Source organism: Zingiber officinale, chromosome 3B (assembly GCF_018446385.1).
Source record: "Zingiber officinale cultivar Zhangliang chromosome 3B, Zo_v1.1, whole genome shotgun sequence".
NCBI lineage: Eukaryota > Viridiplantae > Streptophyta > Magnoliopsida > Zingiberales > Zingiberaceae > Zingiber > Zingiber officinale.
The window spans coordinates 78952475-78971525 of record NC_055991.1 but is presented as its reverse complement, the minus strand read 5'-3'; the positions used below and the strand labels follow the sequence as shown (position 1 = coordinate 78971525).

Genomic DNA, 19051 nt, shown 5'->3' with positions numbered 1-19051 from the left:
GATTTATATTTTTTAACAAATAAATTTTGAAACTTTGGTTGCTCTCCCTCATTGATTCCCTTCATGAAATGGAACAAAGGGGCACTCTATTTCTTTCCTTCACAAGAAGGGAACAAAAGCTAGAAAAAAAATTTACTAATGTGTTCCTAGATTTTATTTTTATTTTCTTAGTTGTTTCCTTCCCTCGTAGAAAAGTGAGCTAAAGATTGAGCTTACTACTGAAATTGCATTCTCAATTATACAAACAACTTCACAGATTTACATCAGGAACGTGACACCAAAAGCTCCATCTCGATCAATGTTAACTTAAATGCAAAGGTTGACCTCGAATTGGAAAACAATAATAGTAGGGGAATAGTGTTGGGAATCATAAGCATATGCATCCATCACACAAGATGTCCAAACTTTATAACTTATACAACCAACAAAAAACTGAACTCCCTAATCAAACTCATTGTCAATATCCTCCTCCAAGAAGTACTTGTTGGTGCGGTTAGCACTGACGGTCTAACTCAGGTTGTGATAAATGATAAAGTAGGTTAAGTTAGTTTCGTTGTGATCTAACACCTTGACGAAGTGTGCAAGAGAAGCCCAGCTAGGTCGATGGGCCGACCAGATAGTTGGCATGAAGTCCAAACAAGTCGACGGGCCGACCGGATAGCTGGCACGAAGTCCAGACAGGTTGACGGGCTGACTGGATGTCTGACATGAAGTCCAGCTAGGTCGACGGGTTGACCTGATAGCTGATACGAAGTCCAGAGAGGTCGACGGGCTGAGCTGATGTCTGGCAGGTAAGTTAAGGTAAGTCACTGGAGGGGAGTGACTTGGTGAGGACACATTCCCAGTTAGGGAACTTAGGCGTCGATCCAACTTAGAACCATTTCGGGAATCTAAGTTAAGATTGTGACTAGATTCCGGTCTCGGTGAGACGAAATCTAATTATTACTCTATTTTACTATATTTGTGCTAACTTTTGTTTTGCAGGGTAGTTTAATCTTTATTTTGCCTCGGACTAACATTTTCTTTCAGGAAAAGGAATTTCTGGAAAATGGTGGTCCGGGCGCTCGGAACTGGTCCGGACGCCCGGAGTTGGTCCGGGCGCTCGGAACTGGTCCGGACGCCTGGAAGGCAAAACTTATCTCGTTGCAGATATGGAGCGCGTTGATTGGCCGGGTCTACGTCACGGTCTGAGTGCTCAGAAGGAATCTGGGCGCTCGGAGCACCTCTATAAAAGAAGGCCTCCTCCAGAGTTGTGAATAACAACTTCTTCCTACGACTGCTCCATTGCGCACTGCTCCTGCAACGCTGCGACGCTGCTCCGACAACCTACGATTCGAGCTTATTGTTTTTCTGTTGTCGGTATTTCATCTTTATTCCTGTACTTAACTTTGTAATCAATTTTCGAACTGCTAGTGAATTGCCCAACGAAAGCACTCGACGAGTGCGGGCCTTGTAGTAGGAGTCAACGAAGGCTCCAAACCAAGTAAAACTGGTTCGTGTTAGCATTGTGATTTTTATTTTTCCGCTGCATGCTCGCTTCGAATTTTCGATCGCTATCCCCCCTCTAGCGACTTCTACAATCCAACAGTACTTAGATCCACTAAATTCCATAAAAGATCGAAACCCTAAACCGGTGCCTAAGATGATTTCATTTCAAATACCAATCAATCATAAGGCCCGTAACCAGATCCTAATCCTAGGGTTTAGATTGACAACCATCGACATAAGGAGTCAAATCGAGAAGACAAAAACAGATTTGAGATAAACAATGAAGGATACCTGGAGACCACTTAGGTCATTTAAGCATAAATCTAGGTTTAATAAATCTGGCACACTGAATATAATTTAAATGATAAACAATTGAAACATACTAGCTATAGATGAGAAAGAAAGTTTATAACAAGTGGAGATTGAGATCCAAAAGTTTATATCACGCCCACATAAAGAGCAATCAAACTACATAAACTAACATATCATCATAATGAGAATAATAAATGCTACTCAAAGCATACTTTACAAAAAGGAGCACTGATCTACTGGATATCAAAATTCATAAAAAATAAGAAAGTTAATGCATTCTCATATATAAACGGAGTCTCATCAATAATACTTAACTACCAAAGATGATCCCTATAGTGAAGAATTTGAAACTTGCAACAAAAGGAAAGAAATAAAATATGCTAGGACATGAATATCTGATCTAAAGACACCATTTTCAAGGCATTTGACCACCAATATATAGAAGACGATTCTTATAAAATTTTTCAAAATCTAACCGGTGTTTGTTAGGACAAATAACATTTTCCTTGTGAGCCTGCATATGGGGAAAGAATTGTAATGTCAGATTAGCAACAAGAAAAGGCAACAAAAGCATAATGATACTGAAACAAAATATTCATTGTTAACCTAAACCAAGATCATGAACACAGTTTCCAGAAACTCTAATGTAAGTACTTCAATTAAAAAACATTACAAATCTAATAGGGCATATGTTCTTTGCATAAGAAAAAGTTGCATTTAAAGATTGGCCAAAGATAACAAAATAACTTACAGAAGACACATATTCATTATAAAAAAAATACTTTGCTAGAAAAGGCCACACTTCCACCTTAACAACATAAGAAATACTCTCTCAAAAAAGAACACAAGCACAACATGATGGTTACACTAATCAGAGTATATCATGATATTATGAATGATTATTGTTTTGTGAGTCACCTATGAAATTACTAGTGCAACACCCGTCATGCATAAGTAGCCTTAATGAATGGGGGCATATCCAATTTGACAAAGATATGTGAACAAGATGAGAAGTGTCAATTAATTTGAATAAGTGATTATTCACTTATTTTAGTCTAGAATAAATAAAGAGACAACTTTCACAAAAGGAATATAGGACCCTTAGTTTGCTTAATAGTGAAAAGATCCATGCAATCAACACAATGAATATGAAAACCTAATGCATCCAACATGAACATAGAAGAATTATAGACATACTTAAAACTAAGTTGGTAGAGACCAGTTGAGCATGACAACACAATGATTTTGTTTCTAGTGAAGTTGTATTTCTTACAAGAATAACTTGTAATTGATTGAATCAACCTACACAATGAAATATGTAACACACTCTAGAAGGAACCTAATGTTGGCAGCTTTTCCCCATATAAAGAAATAAACTAACGTACAACTTCTTTTCCTTGCTAAGGTTATCCATGCCATAGAAAATTCAACAAAAAATTAGTAAAAAAAACTTAATAAAGGAAAATATATAACATAATAGCAAGAAGATAGTCACACAAAAAAGTGCATACTCCTTCCATACTGGTTGAAGGGCAAATACTTGTACCACTTGGTATAAGTTCTAAAGAGACTTCTCCAAGACATTGTTTACAGTAGTTTCATCTATTTTCTGCTCAACAAATTTTCCATCTTATGAACAATGAAGTATTGAATTAAATGACGAATCAATTGATAGATAAACGTTGTAAGAACAATATCAAACAATAAAAAATGAAAATGAAAATAAGTAAATTATAGATGGATGAGAAGAAAAATAGGACATTGTACTTGTAGTGAGATATACTTATCCAGAATAATGGCACATGCAGAGTTAGATAGGTGAAATTTTGTGTTTATAACTAGGGCTGCAAACGAATCAAGCCGGCTCACGAGCTTTTCGAGCCGGCTCGAAAAATATTCGATTCGTATTCGAATTTATTGAATTCAAACCGAACTTGAACATGTTTGAACTTTTTTTCGAGCCGAACACAAGCCCAAATTATATTGTTCGAGCCGCTCGCAAGCCTTAATATTTATTAATATAAGTTGAATATATATTAAATAAATAAATTTCAAGCCTTTCGAACCTATTTTCGAGCAATTATTCGACTAGTTCGCAAACATGTTCGAATATTTTGAGTTGAACTCGAACCCGAGCCCTAATTCGAACTGAACTCGAACCAAACATTTTGAATTTTTCGAGCTTTGAATCGAGCTTGATACCTATTTCGAGCTTAATTCGAGTCTTAAATTTTTCTGCATATTCAGCTCGATTCGATTCGTTTACACCCCTAGTTATAACAGTACTATGATCCAATAGCTAGACACCACTGGGTACTGGCTACTAGTCATTTTTGCCATTTTCTCTAAGCAAACATTTATAAAACCCACAAATCATTCCTTTCCTCTTCTTCGCTAAGAACATGTCTACTTGTGGTGAGGAAGGAAATAAGGAAAGGAAGAGTATTGCAAAGATAGTAAGGGCAACCCAGTGCACAAAGCTCCTCCAAATAAGGGGTCCCGAGGAAGTGCCTATTGTATGCAGCCTTACCTTGCTTTGCAAGAGGCTATTTACGAGACTCAAACCCATGACCTCTAGGTCACACGATAGCAACTTCACCATTGCGCCAAGGCTCCCCTTTAAGAGTGCTGCAAAGATATGGATGGATTTACTCTTGTTTAAGAGGTCAAAGAACTAAAGTAGATCACAATGTCATATTACAATTTTAATTACTTCTTCAAGTTTTTTAGCTTATAATATATAAATATATCCAATGTCAATAGGAATTTCTTATCAAACATTTTCTTCCATCACTAGGGTGGTCTTATGCAAGCTCCAATGTCAAAAGAATAAATAAAAATAACTTCAGATCTTTTGAGAAACAAACCTCCAGCTCCTACCTCCTCAAATTTAAATCTTCGAGGAATAAGTTTCTCCCTATCTTCCTGCAAAGTATTCAGAAAGAAAATTTTAAGCAATGAATACATGTTAGAATTATTAGCACAAATATAAATAATTTTCCCTTATTAAACTTTATTGGAGTCTCTAATGTTAAATAAAGGTTGTGACCGGACAACATCTTGTATAGAACAAAAGGGGTCAGGTTTGAAAGTCCTTGTCGGAACATTTCCTTAGCAAAACAATAATATCAAAAGTAAGCATTGTCTACTTTAAAGTTATGTTACAACTAGGGAGAAAATCACACCATTGATGTCATCTTACTACCAGGTCTACACTCATTGCCAACATTTGATACTAGCTTTCCACTCTTCATGGTAGACTTGGAAGTCGGACCACTAGAGCAATCACTCCTGTAGAATTTGAAAATTCTTAAGGCAACAAAGTAGGATAGATTTCAAATAATATCAAAAGTAAGCATAGTTTGCTTTAAAGTTATCTTACAACTAGAGAGAAGAGCACACCATTGAAGTCATCTTATAGCTAGGTCTACACTCATTGCCAACATTTGATACTAGCTTTCCATTCTTCTAGTAGACTTAGAAGTCGAATCACCAACACAATCACTCTTGTAGAATCTGAAAATTCTGAAGGCAACAAAGTAGGATAGAAATCAAATAGAGTTGAGGTTGGGTTTTTAAGAGATATGAAGTCTGGAAAAATACCTTCAATCACTCTAGATGGCTTACACTCAAGTACAATTGTCAAAGTACGTCCCTTCACATCCTTCATACATTTGGTAGTATGCAAAATTAGAAGGGAAAATGTGGTGATATTCCATGTCATCAAGAAAATTAGAACAAATGTTTTTAAAAAGGTTCACATAATGCCTTGTGTCCATAGACTCTAAGAACTTCAACAATACATGACTCGACACCCTAGCGAATATCAACTGACTTATCCTAAACAAATAAATGTATTTGATAAGTATTTCTATCCAAAGAAAATGCACCTTACTCAGGCTTACACACATGGCAATAGCATTTTAGCATATTACCCTGGCAGTATACTCAAAAGTATTGGGTCTGATAGTAGTGGTCCACAATAAAACATTCTTGATCACTGGGGCCCGTTGTCAAATTACACTTGATCAGTTAGAATACTAAGTTGTCCTCCTTTTAGCATGTCACTGGGCAAAGTATCCCATGGGAAAAGTTAGTTCATTACATTAGATTGATGCAAGAGAAGTTCTCAATAATTTAAAATGCACATTCAATCACAAGAAACTTGTGCCAAGTGAAAGATCACTTAAATTTAAAAGAATTTGTGAACGAGTCGTGACAATCCATTTGTCTAGTGGCAGCATTTCGTACCTAGAAATGGGAAAAGATTGTACAACATTTAGAATGGCAAGTAAGAATCACACCAAACCAAATCTATGGCTAATTTGCAGCTCCAAATCAACAATTTTATCCACTCATTTCTATAAGGAACAGTTTGCTGCCTATAGAACATGGCATGTAACTCGGGCACTCAACACTACCCAATCAGAAACAACACAAACTCCTTCCTAATCCTATTTCCCAATCTTCAAGCTGTGTTGCTAAATAAGGCTCATCAAAATGTTATTTCCTTGTATATATTATACACTGCAATTGCTTTCTCATGGGTAATAAATAGCATTTACTCTTAAAACTTAATTTGATAAGAATAATTGGGTAACAAAATTGCTTTCCCACATGTTTCAAGAGATTTTTGTCAACCCTAATCATGTACGTTACTTGAATAGAAATCTGATCTGAAAGAAAATATTATCTATACATCAATCAAATAAATCTATACCTGAAAAATTATAGATTAACAAGCCATCATCAAAACACAGGAAAAAGGAACTTTGAGCAGCACTAATTTTGATATAAAAAGTAGCCATAGTTACCTAACATCTTTGAAACTAATTTACCAGTTATTCTCATCATAAGCATGAAGAAAAGAATCCTTACTAGGAAAGAAGCTCACAATCAACCATATTATAGGACGATGTGCCTTTCCATTTGAATGGAACTACTGAAATGATTTTGGATTCAGGCCACATGTATGGGGAACATCTACTAGTTTTTTTTTTGCAGGGTTTGAAGTCTGCAGAATGGTTCATCCAATGGTGCAATACAACCAATGCTCACATCTAGTGTACTGAATAGAAGGGTGAACCAGTTGGTCTTGTCATAACCAGGAGTTATATTGGTTTGATCAGAAGAGATGGAGAGCATCTACAGCTTGAAGAATTTGTCACATGGGCCCCAGCATGAAATTCAACTCTAGACAAAAGCTTCTGCCCTTTCCAACCCTAATGTTATTGGAGCATTATAGAATATCTGCAACAGAATATTAAAGCATTGAACAAGCTCAGGTGCTTGACTACAAGTTCTGTGAAAAATATACAACAAACACATGCATCATAGATGTCTTTGATAGGAGTCATATACCAGTGAACACGCTCGTAAGTATGTCTGACTAGCAGAATAGTAAAAAATTTAATTAGGAAATTATCATATACATGTTCAAATTGCACTTATGTTGCATTACAAACAAAAAAGCTATGGAAAAAGGGAAGTACCTAGTTAGTTAACAATGTTAATATAATATCCAACATACTACTAGCACTAGTTGAGCGAGCACCTTACCTGAATATTTTTTTTATCATCTGAAACTACAAGGCTCAATGTACTTCCATCTATCAGAAACTCAGTTGCATAACAATCAAGAGAAGCAAATCCTTGGCTAATAAGCTCAACTGAGCACCCTGCTCTTTCCAATTTAAAAATAGATGCTTTTTGTGAATATCTCCCACTAGATAAAATTTTTGACCTGCAAAATTCATATTTTTCATGAATCACAATGATCACATTTCTATAGCCCATGCAATAAAAATTAAAAGGGAGATGAATCCTGCGAGTTTTAATCAGTTCTTCAAAAATGGGTCATAATTCGAGGAATAATGATAGCAGATAGACATTGTAATAATCATAAATAACAATAACCCAACTTAAATGATAGAGGTACAGAAAACTGAAGACAGAATACTAAATATAAAGTTTATATGACTCAAGCAATTTTGTACCAAAATTTTGGAACAGAAACAAATGCCTACGAGCTTTCTGATATAGTTAGGTTCAAGTCTTAAAAGAAAGCATACTTACAATGTTTTCTATTCCATTACATAAAGAGGAGCATCATAGAAAGCGATAACATTCAACTCAGTACCTGTCCATTTGTGCAAGGAGATCTTAGGGCCAGATGAAACCAACAAATGACCTTGGAGAGAAGCTATGGCAGACACAACACCCTTTAACTCTTTCAAGTAAACCTCGAAAATCTGTCAGACAAAAAAACAGTAAAACTAAAAAAAAAATTACACCAATTTCAGAAAGTAAAGCTTTATTTTGTTAATGAAAATTGACTTTCTATTTTACTTAATAATTCCACATTCTGAAAACTGTCAACATTGTTAACAAAAGTGTATAGTAACATCCTCGCCCTGTACATAAGCTGTTATGATGGCTAAAAGGGTTTCATTTTCCTTTGTTGTTGTGTTCTGCAGAGACAATACCAAAATTGTTAACAAGAAATTTACTTTAATAAAAAGAAACCAGACTAAAAATCTTAGGATGAATGATGTTAGGACGAAACTTATTCTAGAACATGTCTAGTTAAATAAACTGCCAAAAATTCTCTGATTTCTTGTTCAACTTGCAAATACTGTGACCACTCTAACAGTAAGAGCATTTTTAGAGGTTTGCATCAGAATTGTAGCCCTAGTTTCCCATTGTCCTCTAGATTTCCCAGGTTCTAAAACTCAAACTCATCAATAGTATAGTGTTTTTAAAATCGTCGGAGTTAACATTATCATTGTCATTCATGTGAACAATATCTTGACCAGCAATAGAACAAAGGACTTGATTAAGAGGTCAAACAACCTGCATAACAAGAGTTGATGCTAAAACCATCAAAGCTAATTATGTGAACCATAATAAATGCTTGCCAAAGAGTACCAAAATTATATGAGAATTGCAAGATGATATAAACAACATAATGGTGTCAAAGCACAAAACTTGTGAACAAAGAATAGAAATATTCAAACTATTGTAAACTTTCCAGATTAGCATCTTTTGTTATCTAAATCTAACATAGTATTTAAAGCAATGAGCATACAAGCTTTCATGAAAATGACGGGGTTTTTTCACTATAAATTTCATGACACATTTCTTCCAAATTCCAAAGTCTGAACCATTAAACTAACTGTCTGATTATACTTGGAAGAGAAGGCTTTTGACAAGTAGGTTGTGAAATACTTCGCATAGTTGCATCAATAAGGAAATTGAAATAAAAAGAAATGTAGTAACTAAACACTAGAATATTGCTATACGAGGAACTATGATATACTTTAACGAAAATTAAAATTTTTAGAAATTTAAATCCAATACAAAGGATAGCTTACTTGGAAAGATAATATCAGTGGATATAGGTTTCTCTCAGCTTAATAGGTGACTTGATGAGGGGTACCCCTCAAAGGAATCTGATAAAATAGCTAACAGATATGGTCAATTCTTTGAATGAAACACTTATCAAATCAATGTTGACTTAAAATGATCATATGGGCTAAACTAGGCAACTACAATCAGATGGAGATTTGATAAGTGCACTTGGGAAGTTGGTGAAAATGCTTCATATCTTCATTGTATAGCTCATAGTAATAATATTAAACCCTCTATTACCTAATTACAAATTGAAGATCTAATGGAAACTGATCAAAGGTATATACTTGATGGTTCTACAAATCATTTTAAAAGAATTATATAAAGACAATTTAATCCCTTAGTTGTTTTACATACAGGAGATTGAAATATCATAAAAATGTTTCTTTTTTTCATTGGTTGAGTCGTTCACTCATGCTGAGACTGAAGCTACTATTCATGGACTTACTAAACTTACAGAAAGTGTGGAGTGAAATCATACCCAATTGCAATAGAAAATGTATTATTAAAGTCATCTCTAAAGTGTTGGCACTTAGACTTCAACAATTAATTAGTGATATAGTGCCTCCTAATTGCTTTGCTTTCCTTAAGGTGCAAAAGCATAGCTTTATGACTATAATTGAAATAATAAATTAGTGTCAAAAGAATAATAAAGAAGTTGTATTGAAGATAGATTTTTTTTTAAAAAAAAACCTTTATAATTGTTTTTTGGCACATTATGCACACAAACTCTTTTCTCTTCATTTATTCACATTGTCCACAATGAGTTTACAAAGATCCTTAAACATGGTAAACATAAGGAGCATCATTTAATTTTTATTTTATTTTATTTTATTTTATTTTTTGCTAGTTAGTAGCAACCTCCTTTGGTAATTCAACTGGTTGACGATACATTGTTTCTTGTCAAGGCTAATACAACAACAACAATCAACTGTTATCCCACTAAGTGAGATTGGTTATATGGATCCTTCTATGTCATTAGACTCTATCCACTCCTACTATATCATCATCTATATTTAAATAAATTTTATCTTATTTTATTATTGTTAACAAAGTATTTTTTTATCTTCCTCGTTTGTCAAGGCTGATCCAAAAGAAATATTGTCCTAGTTGCATTCTCTTGTTTTTAGTGGGCTAATGGATAAACTATGGAAAACCCACACTTGCCTACTTGGATAAAGGGACAAGTCATTAAGCACTTGTTTTAGATGTGTATACAACTCGAGTTCAAGAATTTCCTATAAAATATTTGTGCTTTTAGTAGAGAATACAAGCAATCACGTATTTAAAGACTAGCAACAACATTACATCACTATCAAGGGAAGCAACTGTCAACAAGAAATAGAAGTATATTAACAATTATTAAAAGTGTCTTCAGCAGTATAATTTTACATCAATCTAGCATATATTTTTTACCTACTTAGGTGATGCATAAGGTTGATAGATGAGAAAAAGATTCTTATGGACACACAAACTCATGTTTATATTTCCAGAATTGGTTGTCTTAAGATGGAACTTGGTGCCTCAACTAAAAAATCTTGGAAGTTTAAGAGTTCTTTATATTGAGTTACACATGTAACTAATCTTAGTCACTGGCGGTGAAGATTGGTTGATCCAAACGATTTAAAGAGTTTGATATTTAGTACTTAATTCCAATTAAGGTTCAAAATCTTGAATCGTGTTGAAGTTTTGATTTTTCACTAAAATAATATTGTTTTAGTATTGTGTTGATATTTTGATGCATTATGTCGATAATGGATTAGAATTGAAGAAGGAAGAAGATGAAGCATAGGAAGGAGACATTGTCTATGCAGAGCATGATTTAAAAAATTGTATCATGTCGGGCGAAATTGTCAAATCATATCATTCTATTAAATCATTGAAACTCAATATTGGAGCATTAGAGTATCGACTTGAGATTTTAAACCATGATGCTAAGTTGTATCGAGTTTCGGTGATTTTATCGGAATCATACATTTCAATCATTCACCCCAACATGGTATAAAATTTCAAACCATGTTTAGTCTTGCAAAACATATTAGAATGATTCTTGCCCAAACTAAAAAAGGTGCTATATCTAGAAGAGTTTACACAAAGTGAAATAATAGTTTTATTTCTTTCAGCAAAATATAAGTCAATAATCTGACAAATATCAGGCTTAGGAGGATACATGACATAAGAATCTACTACTAAAGCGTAAATCAAATACTTCTATGACAAATGCAATACTAAGAATAAAATTATAAAAAATTAAAATATGGAGGTTGAGCTACATGGACAATTCTCTAAAAAAGAACTTGATTTTTTTGTTGATCTAGAAATAGCTCAATCCAAATGATTCTTAACAAGGAAGCTTCTATTACTTGGTGTTGGTCTTTAAAGGGAACATTTATAATTCAATTATTATATAATTTTAACAAGCAGTGGAACTACTCAAGCCCTTCACTCTCTTTTGGTATTCATTTTGTGAAAACATGTAAGGTCTCACGAGTCAAATGGAAATAAAATAATGGATGTTAATCAAAAGAAAATAACTTATAATTTTTTTTAGGAATTTATAGAATATTTTTTGGATTTTAAAAGAACTCGTATGACATGTTTTAGGGGGGCATATCTAGTTTGAAACCCAATCAAGTTGGGAGTTGATTGAGTATATAATTCTAAGGATTATATTAAACCCTAGGTCTTATTCGTCTAACCCTTCCGCCGCTCACCTTCTACCAATTCCCCGTTACCACTCTCCATTGACGTGACGCCGCCCATAACCATCGATCCGACGCCGCCACTTTGCCGGAGTAGTTCGGAGCCAGCGGCGAACTTTAGCACTGTCAGTTGGTCAACGTCACCAAAAAGGGAAGGCAAGTAGCTTTCCCCTTTGTAGGTATGGGATAGGGTTTTCTTTAGGTAGGCAAGAATAAGGGTTTGGATGTTCTCCTATTCCGCGCTAGGGATTTTTGCTTGATTTTCTGTGTTTTGCTCCAGATTCCTTTTGCTTCAATATATGCGATTGAAATGAGAATTTGTTTTTCTTGTCTTGATGAGTTTTAGTAAGGGGTGTAGAAGGTGATTTGCGATTTGTTGTGTTCTTGTTTTTTGTTATAACTCTGGATTTACTCGGGATAGATTAAGTAGGTTGCGAACGATCTTGTATCTACCTTGTTTCTTCAAGACAGGTCAGTTTTGTGTTCTTGGGTAGATCTAAAAGTGGGGGTTTGATTTGGGAGATTGTGATTCGAATCGGAGATCTTGTTCGTTACTTCATGATAGATGAAAATGTGGAACAAAGAGGGTGGGATTGCAATTGAATTTTAGTTTACTTTCATAATAGAAAACTTGCTATACCTCTATTCAGATTTCATTAGTGGTAGTTTCTCCTTGCTATCTCGAAATGCCGAAGCTGTTCATGAAATGTTTGGTGTTTTAAGTAGCTCTTCTTATGAAAATAGGCTTAATTACTATGCATGTAAATTGTGGAATTTGCAATTCGGTTTTAGTTTTCTTTCCTATCAGAATTCTTGCTATACCACTGCTCATATTTCATTAGTGGTTGTTTCTCCTTGCTACCTCAAAATGCCGAAGCTTTTCATGAGGTGTTTGGAGTTTAAGTAGCTCTTCTTATGAAAATAGGCTTAATTACTAAGCATGTAACTTGTGAAACCTGGTATGATAGAACTATGACCACATGTAGAGATATCATGTTTATGCCATAAGGTTCGACTAAGTAATATGCATATATGCTTGCATGGTGTGAAAGAAGTACGTTATGTCCAATGTACTGGGGTTTAGGTGCATGTATGGTGATAGTACGAGATAGGTGCCCTCGGATGAGCTCCGGGGAAGGCCTTCCAAATAAAAAAAAAAGAAAAAAGAAATTGATTCAAGGGATATTGGCTTTAGGTATGCGAATATATAATATCCTAGACTGTTCCTTTAAAAGTTCATGATCATGGACCGAATGAATGTGCTCTAATAAGGGCTGCCACAAATGCACCATGTATACTCTTAGTTGGTTATGTTGGAGTTTCCTTACCGTGTATGCTATACCATGTTTGATATTTTCCTTTGAATTTAAATCTTAGTAAGAAATGCTTGAGTTGGTTTTATAGCCGAAGCAAGTTCAAGTCCTATATTTTCTAGTTTTAAAATTCTTGCTTCTTATGTCTATCACATACCTACTTGTGGAAGATATACTTGCGGGGTCTGTATACTCTCATTGTAAATGATGCAGGTGGAGAAAATGGCACCATAGATGTGATAGGGGATGTGGAGGTGGAGTAGCCAAGAAGATGAGATGGAATACAAAGCACACTGTCCGAGGGTCCCTAGGAGCATGTTAATAAATTTTGTTTCCTGATTTGTTATGTTGATATGAATTGGAGACTTTGTGCATGTTGTTAGTCTTATGAATTTCCATTTGAAAAGTATATGTTAAATTGTGAGGTTCATATGTGATGCATGTTGACAATAATGAATGAGGTATTTTAGTTTTGGAGGTCTTGAGTAAGGAGTAAGGGTCGTTTCAAAACAAGGTCAAATGTTCTTGTCTAATTATGCTTGATATGGTGAACAACTACATCTTCAAGCCATCTTCTTAAGCTTAGCCATAAGGTCCAAAATGATTGGAGGCGGAGAAATTTAATAAGAAGGAAATTTAATATTAAACGCGGTTAGTCAAAATTGACTATGGTTGGCTCATAAAGGAATCATATTCAAAAACAAAGATAGTAGGATCAAGATGCTCAAGAGATGAAGGAATTTTTTTTATGGGATAGATTGGCCAAGCTAAAAAAACATTCACATGCATATTTGAGAAATGCTAATGAGTCACATTTTGGGTTAGTGATGACCGTTATGTAGGAAGTTATGACACTAGTTGATGATGATGATGATGATGATGTGAACTTCGGTTTATCATTCTTCAATCATAAACACACTTTGTTGTAAAGTATTACATTCTTCTATATGCATCCCTTATCATTACTAGACATATAGTCTAGCTTTTGTATTACATCTCCATCACTATTACAAAAAGGCATGGTTTTTAATCTATGATGGGTAAACATTCTTTAAATTCGCCGAACTACTTTTTTCGCAAAGAAAAAAAAAATTAGAATTAGGTATAAATGGATAAGCTCTAAAACATTCAAAAGATGTTATCTTGTTATTAACTAGAAAATTTTAGCGAAACAACCAAAAATAAGCAGAACTACATAAGGAGCGCTATGACAATGATAGTAAGAGTTTTGATTCACTTAGAGGACCCTAACATTTTGGACAATTTCTTGATTCGTTCTAGAAATAAAGTCTACCTCTTGCTATTGTAAATAAATAGGCATGCCAAGTTCTTTACCTAATTTTCTGCATAACTTGGTCGGATGAGATTTCAAGAAATATATACAAGACTAAAATGATAAGACACAAAACCAACACCTCCTACGGCAACCTAATTGGGGAAATCGCATCACAATGGAAGGGAAAATAATTTCAATTCCTTCGATGAATAGCAATGGATCCAAAAAAAAAAATCAAATTCATGGCAGATTTTTAAGGGGGATTACATTACCTATATTATCTCTCCGACGAAAGATCACATCCCCAAAAAAATCTACGACCCTTGATCAAGAAGAAACAAGCTACATATCAACTGTCCAATTCCCCAATCAAATGAAAATATAAAAACTTACATTCAAATCTCAAAGGAAAATAAATAGCCAATGCCAAATCAAACCTAGAATAACTCTAATCGGATATAGAAAAAACTACCAAGATTAAGACAACAAAAAGTATAACTAGAATCACAATAAAAAAATGCAATGGAAGATTTACCTCAAATAAATAAAGGTACCAATCTCTCAATAGGGCTGAAGGATGAGTCACTCGAGACTGTGGATGAAGAACTTGAGAAGATGACCCTTGGTGGGGAATCACAAGATTGTCTTGAATCTTGAGAATGGTCATTCGATTTTGTTGAAGAACATAGGGCAGAAGAAGATTGACATCTTGGTTAAGAAAGAGAATAAGGATATTTGTCCTGCATTACCAAATATAACAGAGTTAGCAATAACATACACTAGTAAAATATAGTAACCATGATAGAGATTACAGTATGCCTCCCTAATTAACTAACAAAAGAAAAAAAGTTCAAGGATACTATGGTCTTGTTGGAAAAACATGATATGGATGTCATGCCCCGGGGGAGTCCCTACCAGAGGAAATTTCGATAGCATCTCCCCTGTACGGATGACAATCTGGAACTGACTACAAAGACCTCAGAGCTCATAAACCTCGGCCAACACGACCGGAACATATATAATGAAATAAGATAAGCATTCCACGTAGTTTATATAATTCAGCCTCCGGCTGACACAACCACGCAGTTATAATGGTAAAAACCTACTCTATAACGAGGAAAACACAACACAACGGAAAACCTTCACAACGGAAGCATGGGCATCATACCCGAGCACGATATAAAATCCAAAGTGCAAAACACATACATCACAAGTATGTAGTTCACTAACAAGGAAACACAAGTCCGATAATATAAAACCACCTCGACACCTAGTGGGAACTAGCGACTGGAACCTCATTACAGCTGCAACCTGAAATAGAAAATATATCAACGGGGTGAGTCCAACACTCAGCAAATACCAAGCTGACATGCATAGTAGGAAATAACTAATAGTAACAATTATGCGTACAGTTTCCTGGAATAATAATGAAAAATGCAAAACGGAAGGAAATGGGAGAAGCTGTACTCACCAGGACCTCCTATCAGAATAATAAGGTCGTCAGACCGAAAATGTCATATCTCTTATATGCATGTCAATCATATGCATCCACCAAATATGCAACAAACAAAGTGCAGCAGACACAAGCAATAAATGCAATCATGCATATGATGCAAATGACATGTCATGGTCACCCCTGACGTCAGTCAGCCATCTCACATACGATGGTGAGACCGAGTGGGTAGGGCGACAACTGTGCACTCTACAATCACTGATCCTCAGTGACCGAGTGGACAGGATGCTGTCGGAGTACACCTATCCTCCTACTCCAAATCATAAGTGGAGGAGCTCAATGCTCTCATCTCCCTGAGACAGTCCAAAGGGATCCCTGTTCTGCTACCACGCTGTGTTACGCTACCCATGAGTGGATCAGCGGAGCACTGACAGAGCAACCTGCTGCAGCCCACCCTGCCTGAATAAAAACCACTAACCAATGAGTGGTTGTGTGTGCAGATCCATGTGACTGGCGATGTGCTCAACAATAATGGAGTCGACAATCGCTCAGCATGCAATCATGCGAGATAGTGCGTGACACTAAGCATGAAAATCCTAACCATATCTACCTCCATAAAACATGTACCAAAAAATAAAATGGCTCAAACAAGAAGATCTAGGTACACGTATCAAATATGGTAAATGTCTAGTCCGGTATATCATAAGGCATGGTATGTCACTACCTCTATGAGCATAAATAATCAAGAGGGTAATGGATGCAAAACAGATAATAAATAAGCATGCTGAAGGAATCAAGCAATGACATACCGATGCAGATATAACATAATTATTACTACTCATTAAAATCCACTATGCATATCAAATGACAATATCTAAAAGATAAGTCAAGGTACCCGCCTAAAAAATGGAGATTGTATCTGAAAGATCCAACGTCGAGACACTGGTCTCGAATCAAAGTCCTATAATACATGATATATAGATTTAGCTAATTACTTATAAATTAATTAGCTAGACCAAATCCCCAACTAAATCTAATCCATCAATCAACTAGGGTTATCTCCATTAACTCTAGTCGTGCCATCATTCTGACTAAACCCAATCCTTTAATAAATTTGTATCGTTAAGACAAAATAAGGGATTTACCTCCAACAATTCATATGAAGCTAAATTTAAATCAATTCTAGTAACTCATTCAAATCTAGAAATACCTCTGTTGACTCTCGATTAGAGAAGTCAGAAGTTACGGTAAGAATTAGGCAAAACTACTGCCCACTGTCAAGTACTCCAACTCAGCACTTGCCAGCCTAAATTCAGTAGAGCAGTAATGCTACTGACTGAACCTGCAGCCCTCCCTGCCTCCTTCTCCTTCTCCAATGGCTATTCGCTACTCCAACAGCGACTCTCACTCAACAGGTGGCTGCAACATCACCAACTCGACCTCGCGCAAAGGAAAGGCAGTAATGAACCAAGGTGATCAGGAGGTGACTCTCCGAGGACTCCTGATCGGAGTAGCACAAAAAGGGGCCGGCTGGGAACAACTCCCTGCTCGTGGATAGAGATCAGATTTAGGGCTCGGGGTAGCAACAAAGATGTGACTACAGTGAGGGAGACGGGAGAAGAAAAAGAAGGGACCTCGACGTCGGCTGCTCGGGTGGATGAACGACGACACCGGGTGTCAGCACACAGTGGCGACGACGCGAGTCGGACAGATCTAGGGCTCGGCTGATGACGACGCGGGTCGAACGGATCTAGGGCTCGGCTGGCGATGGATTGCACAACGTCGGCGCAATTTGGCAGTTCGCAGTGAAGACGCTTAGGGCAGAGGTAGTGCGTTGGGAAGGAGAGGAGAGGAGAAGAGAAGGAAATCGAGAAGGAGATGTGCCCGGTTTCCCTTTGGCCAGTGCTTTAATCACGAGAAAGAAGAGGAAGCGACGCGATGCGGCGCCATCGGTTTGGGGAAGATGAGGAGGCTCGGGAAGAAGAAACCGTGGAGGAGGAGGAAAAAGGGGTCGGCGTCGGGCTTAGGGCACGGTAAGAAACAAAGGAAAAGAGAGAAAAAGAAAAGAAAAAGAAAAGAAAAGAAAAAGAAAAGAAATAAAAAAAAAATCAAACATTTCCTCGTTCAAATAGGGTAGCTTAAACAGACTTTCCCCTTGACCCAATAATTTATCCCCTTAACATATGTCATACAAGCTCCGATTAAATCTCAGAAAATTTCTAAAAATTCCTAAAAATTTCATTAAGATTATTCCTCAAATAACCTTATTATTTTATTATTATTTGGATGCCGTATTTTACAATGGATCACTAAAAATAAGGAATAAAAGTTATAATCCTTCAAAATTAGTTATAAAAAAGTCAAAATCCCATGAAACATCAAAAGCTCGAATCAAAAATAATATCTACGTGTACGCAAGATACCAAAAGTATCTAGATAACTTTGCATTACCAAGTTCCTTTTCGATTCAATGGATGTCGACATAGACTTCATCCTTGCAAATAGTGATATTGTTGCACAAAATTTTCTATGGGAATGCAGGATGTTGATACAGATATTAGTGATTTGTTGCCTTACTTGAGAAAGAGGGCTCACAGGGATGCTGCATGCAGCTGCAAGCATAGTAGACTTGCACTTTCAGTATATATATTTACAAATGCAAAATATTTAGCAAAATCTGAATTAAATATTATATATTTTATACAGTAGACTTGCAGTTTCAAAACTAAACAAGCAAAAACATACACTTATAAACTTCAGAATTAACAAAATTATAGCATGTTTTATTGCATAATTCCAGTAAGCAAGAGGCACTAGTGAAGATTATTGATAGTAGAACTTTACCTTGCTTGAGCAAACAAGTAAACTGAGCATCCAAATTAGTGGATTGGCACAAACTGCTGCAAACTGCTGATATTATCAGTGCAAGTAAGGGAGAGATTAATAACGCAAATCCTTCGTTGCCCATACACAGTGGTATAAAGAAGTGCACACTGCAGAAATAACATGACCGAGTGATACTATAAGTATTAGAAGTTATCATGTCTTTAGTAGCAAGACATCATTAACAAAAGTAGGTCAGGACTTGGGAGATACA

The 19051-nt window shown here is 35.7% G+C and overlaps 1 protein-coding gene across 1 annotated transcript in view; it reads right to left on the bottom strand.

Annotated features, from left to right (window-relative positions):
• Positions 1-6960: 6960 nt before the first annotated feature.
• The window catches only part of LOC122056615, an 88041-nt gene continuing 75950 nt past the window's right edge, over positions 6961-19051 (bottom strand). Inside the window, exons 28-35 of the mRNA XM_042618657.1 lie at positions 18799-18947; positions 15732-15812; positions 15037-15241; positions 14774-14823; positions 8149-8270; positions 7940-8051; positions 7360-7543; positions 6961-7050 (exon numbers count right to left, since the gene is read on the bottom strand). Of these exons, the coding sequence (XP_042474591.1) occupies positions 18895-18947 (53 nt within the window). The 3' untranslated portion in view covers positions 6961-7050; positions 7360-7543; positions 7940-8051; ... (3 more) ...; positions 15732-15812; positions 18799-18894. The remainder of the gene's footprint in view (positions 7051-7359; positions 7544-7939; positions 8052-8148; positions 8271-14773; positions 14824-15036; positions 15242-15731; positions 15813-18798; positions 18948-19051) is intronic.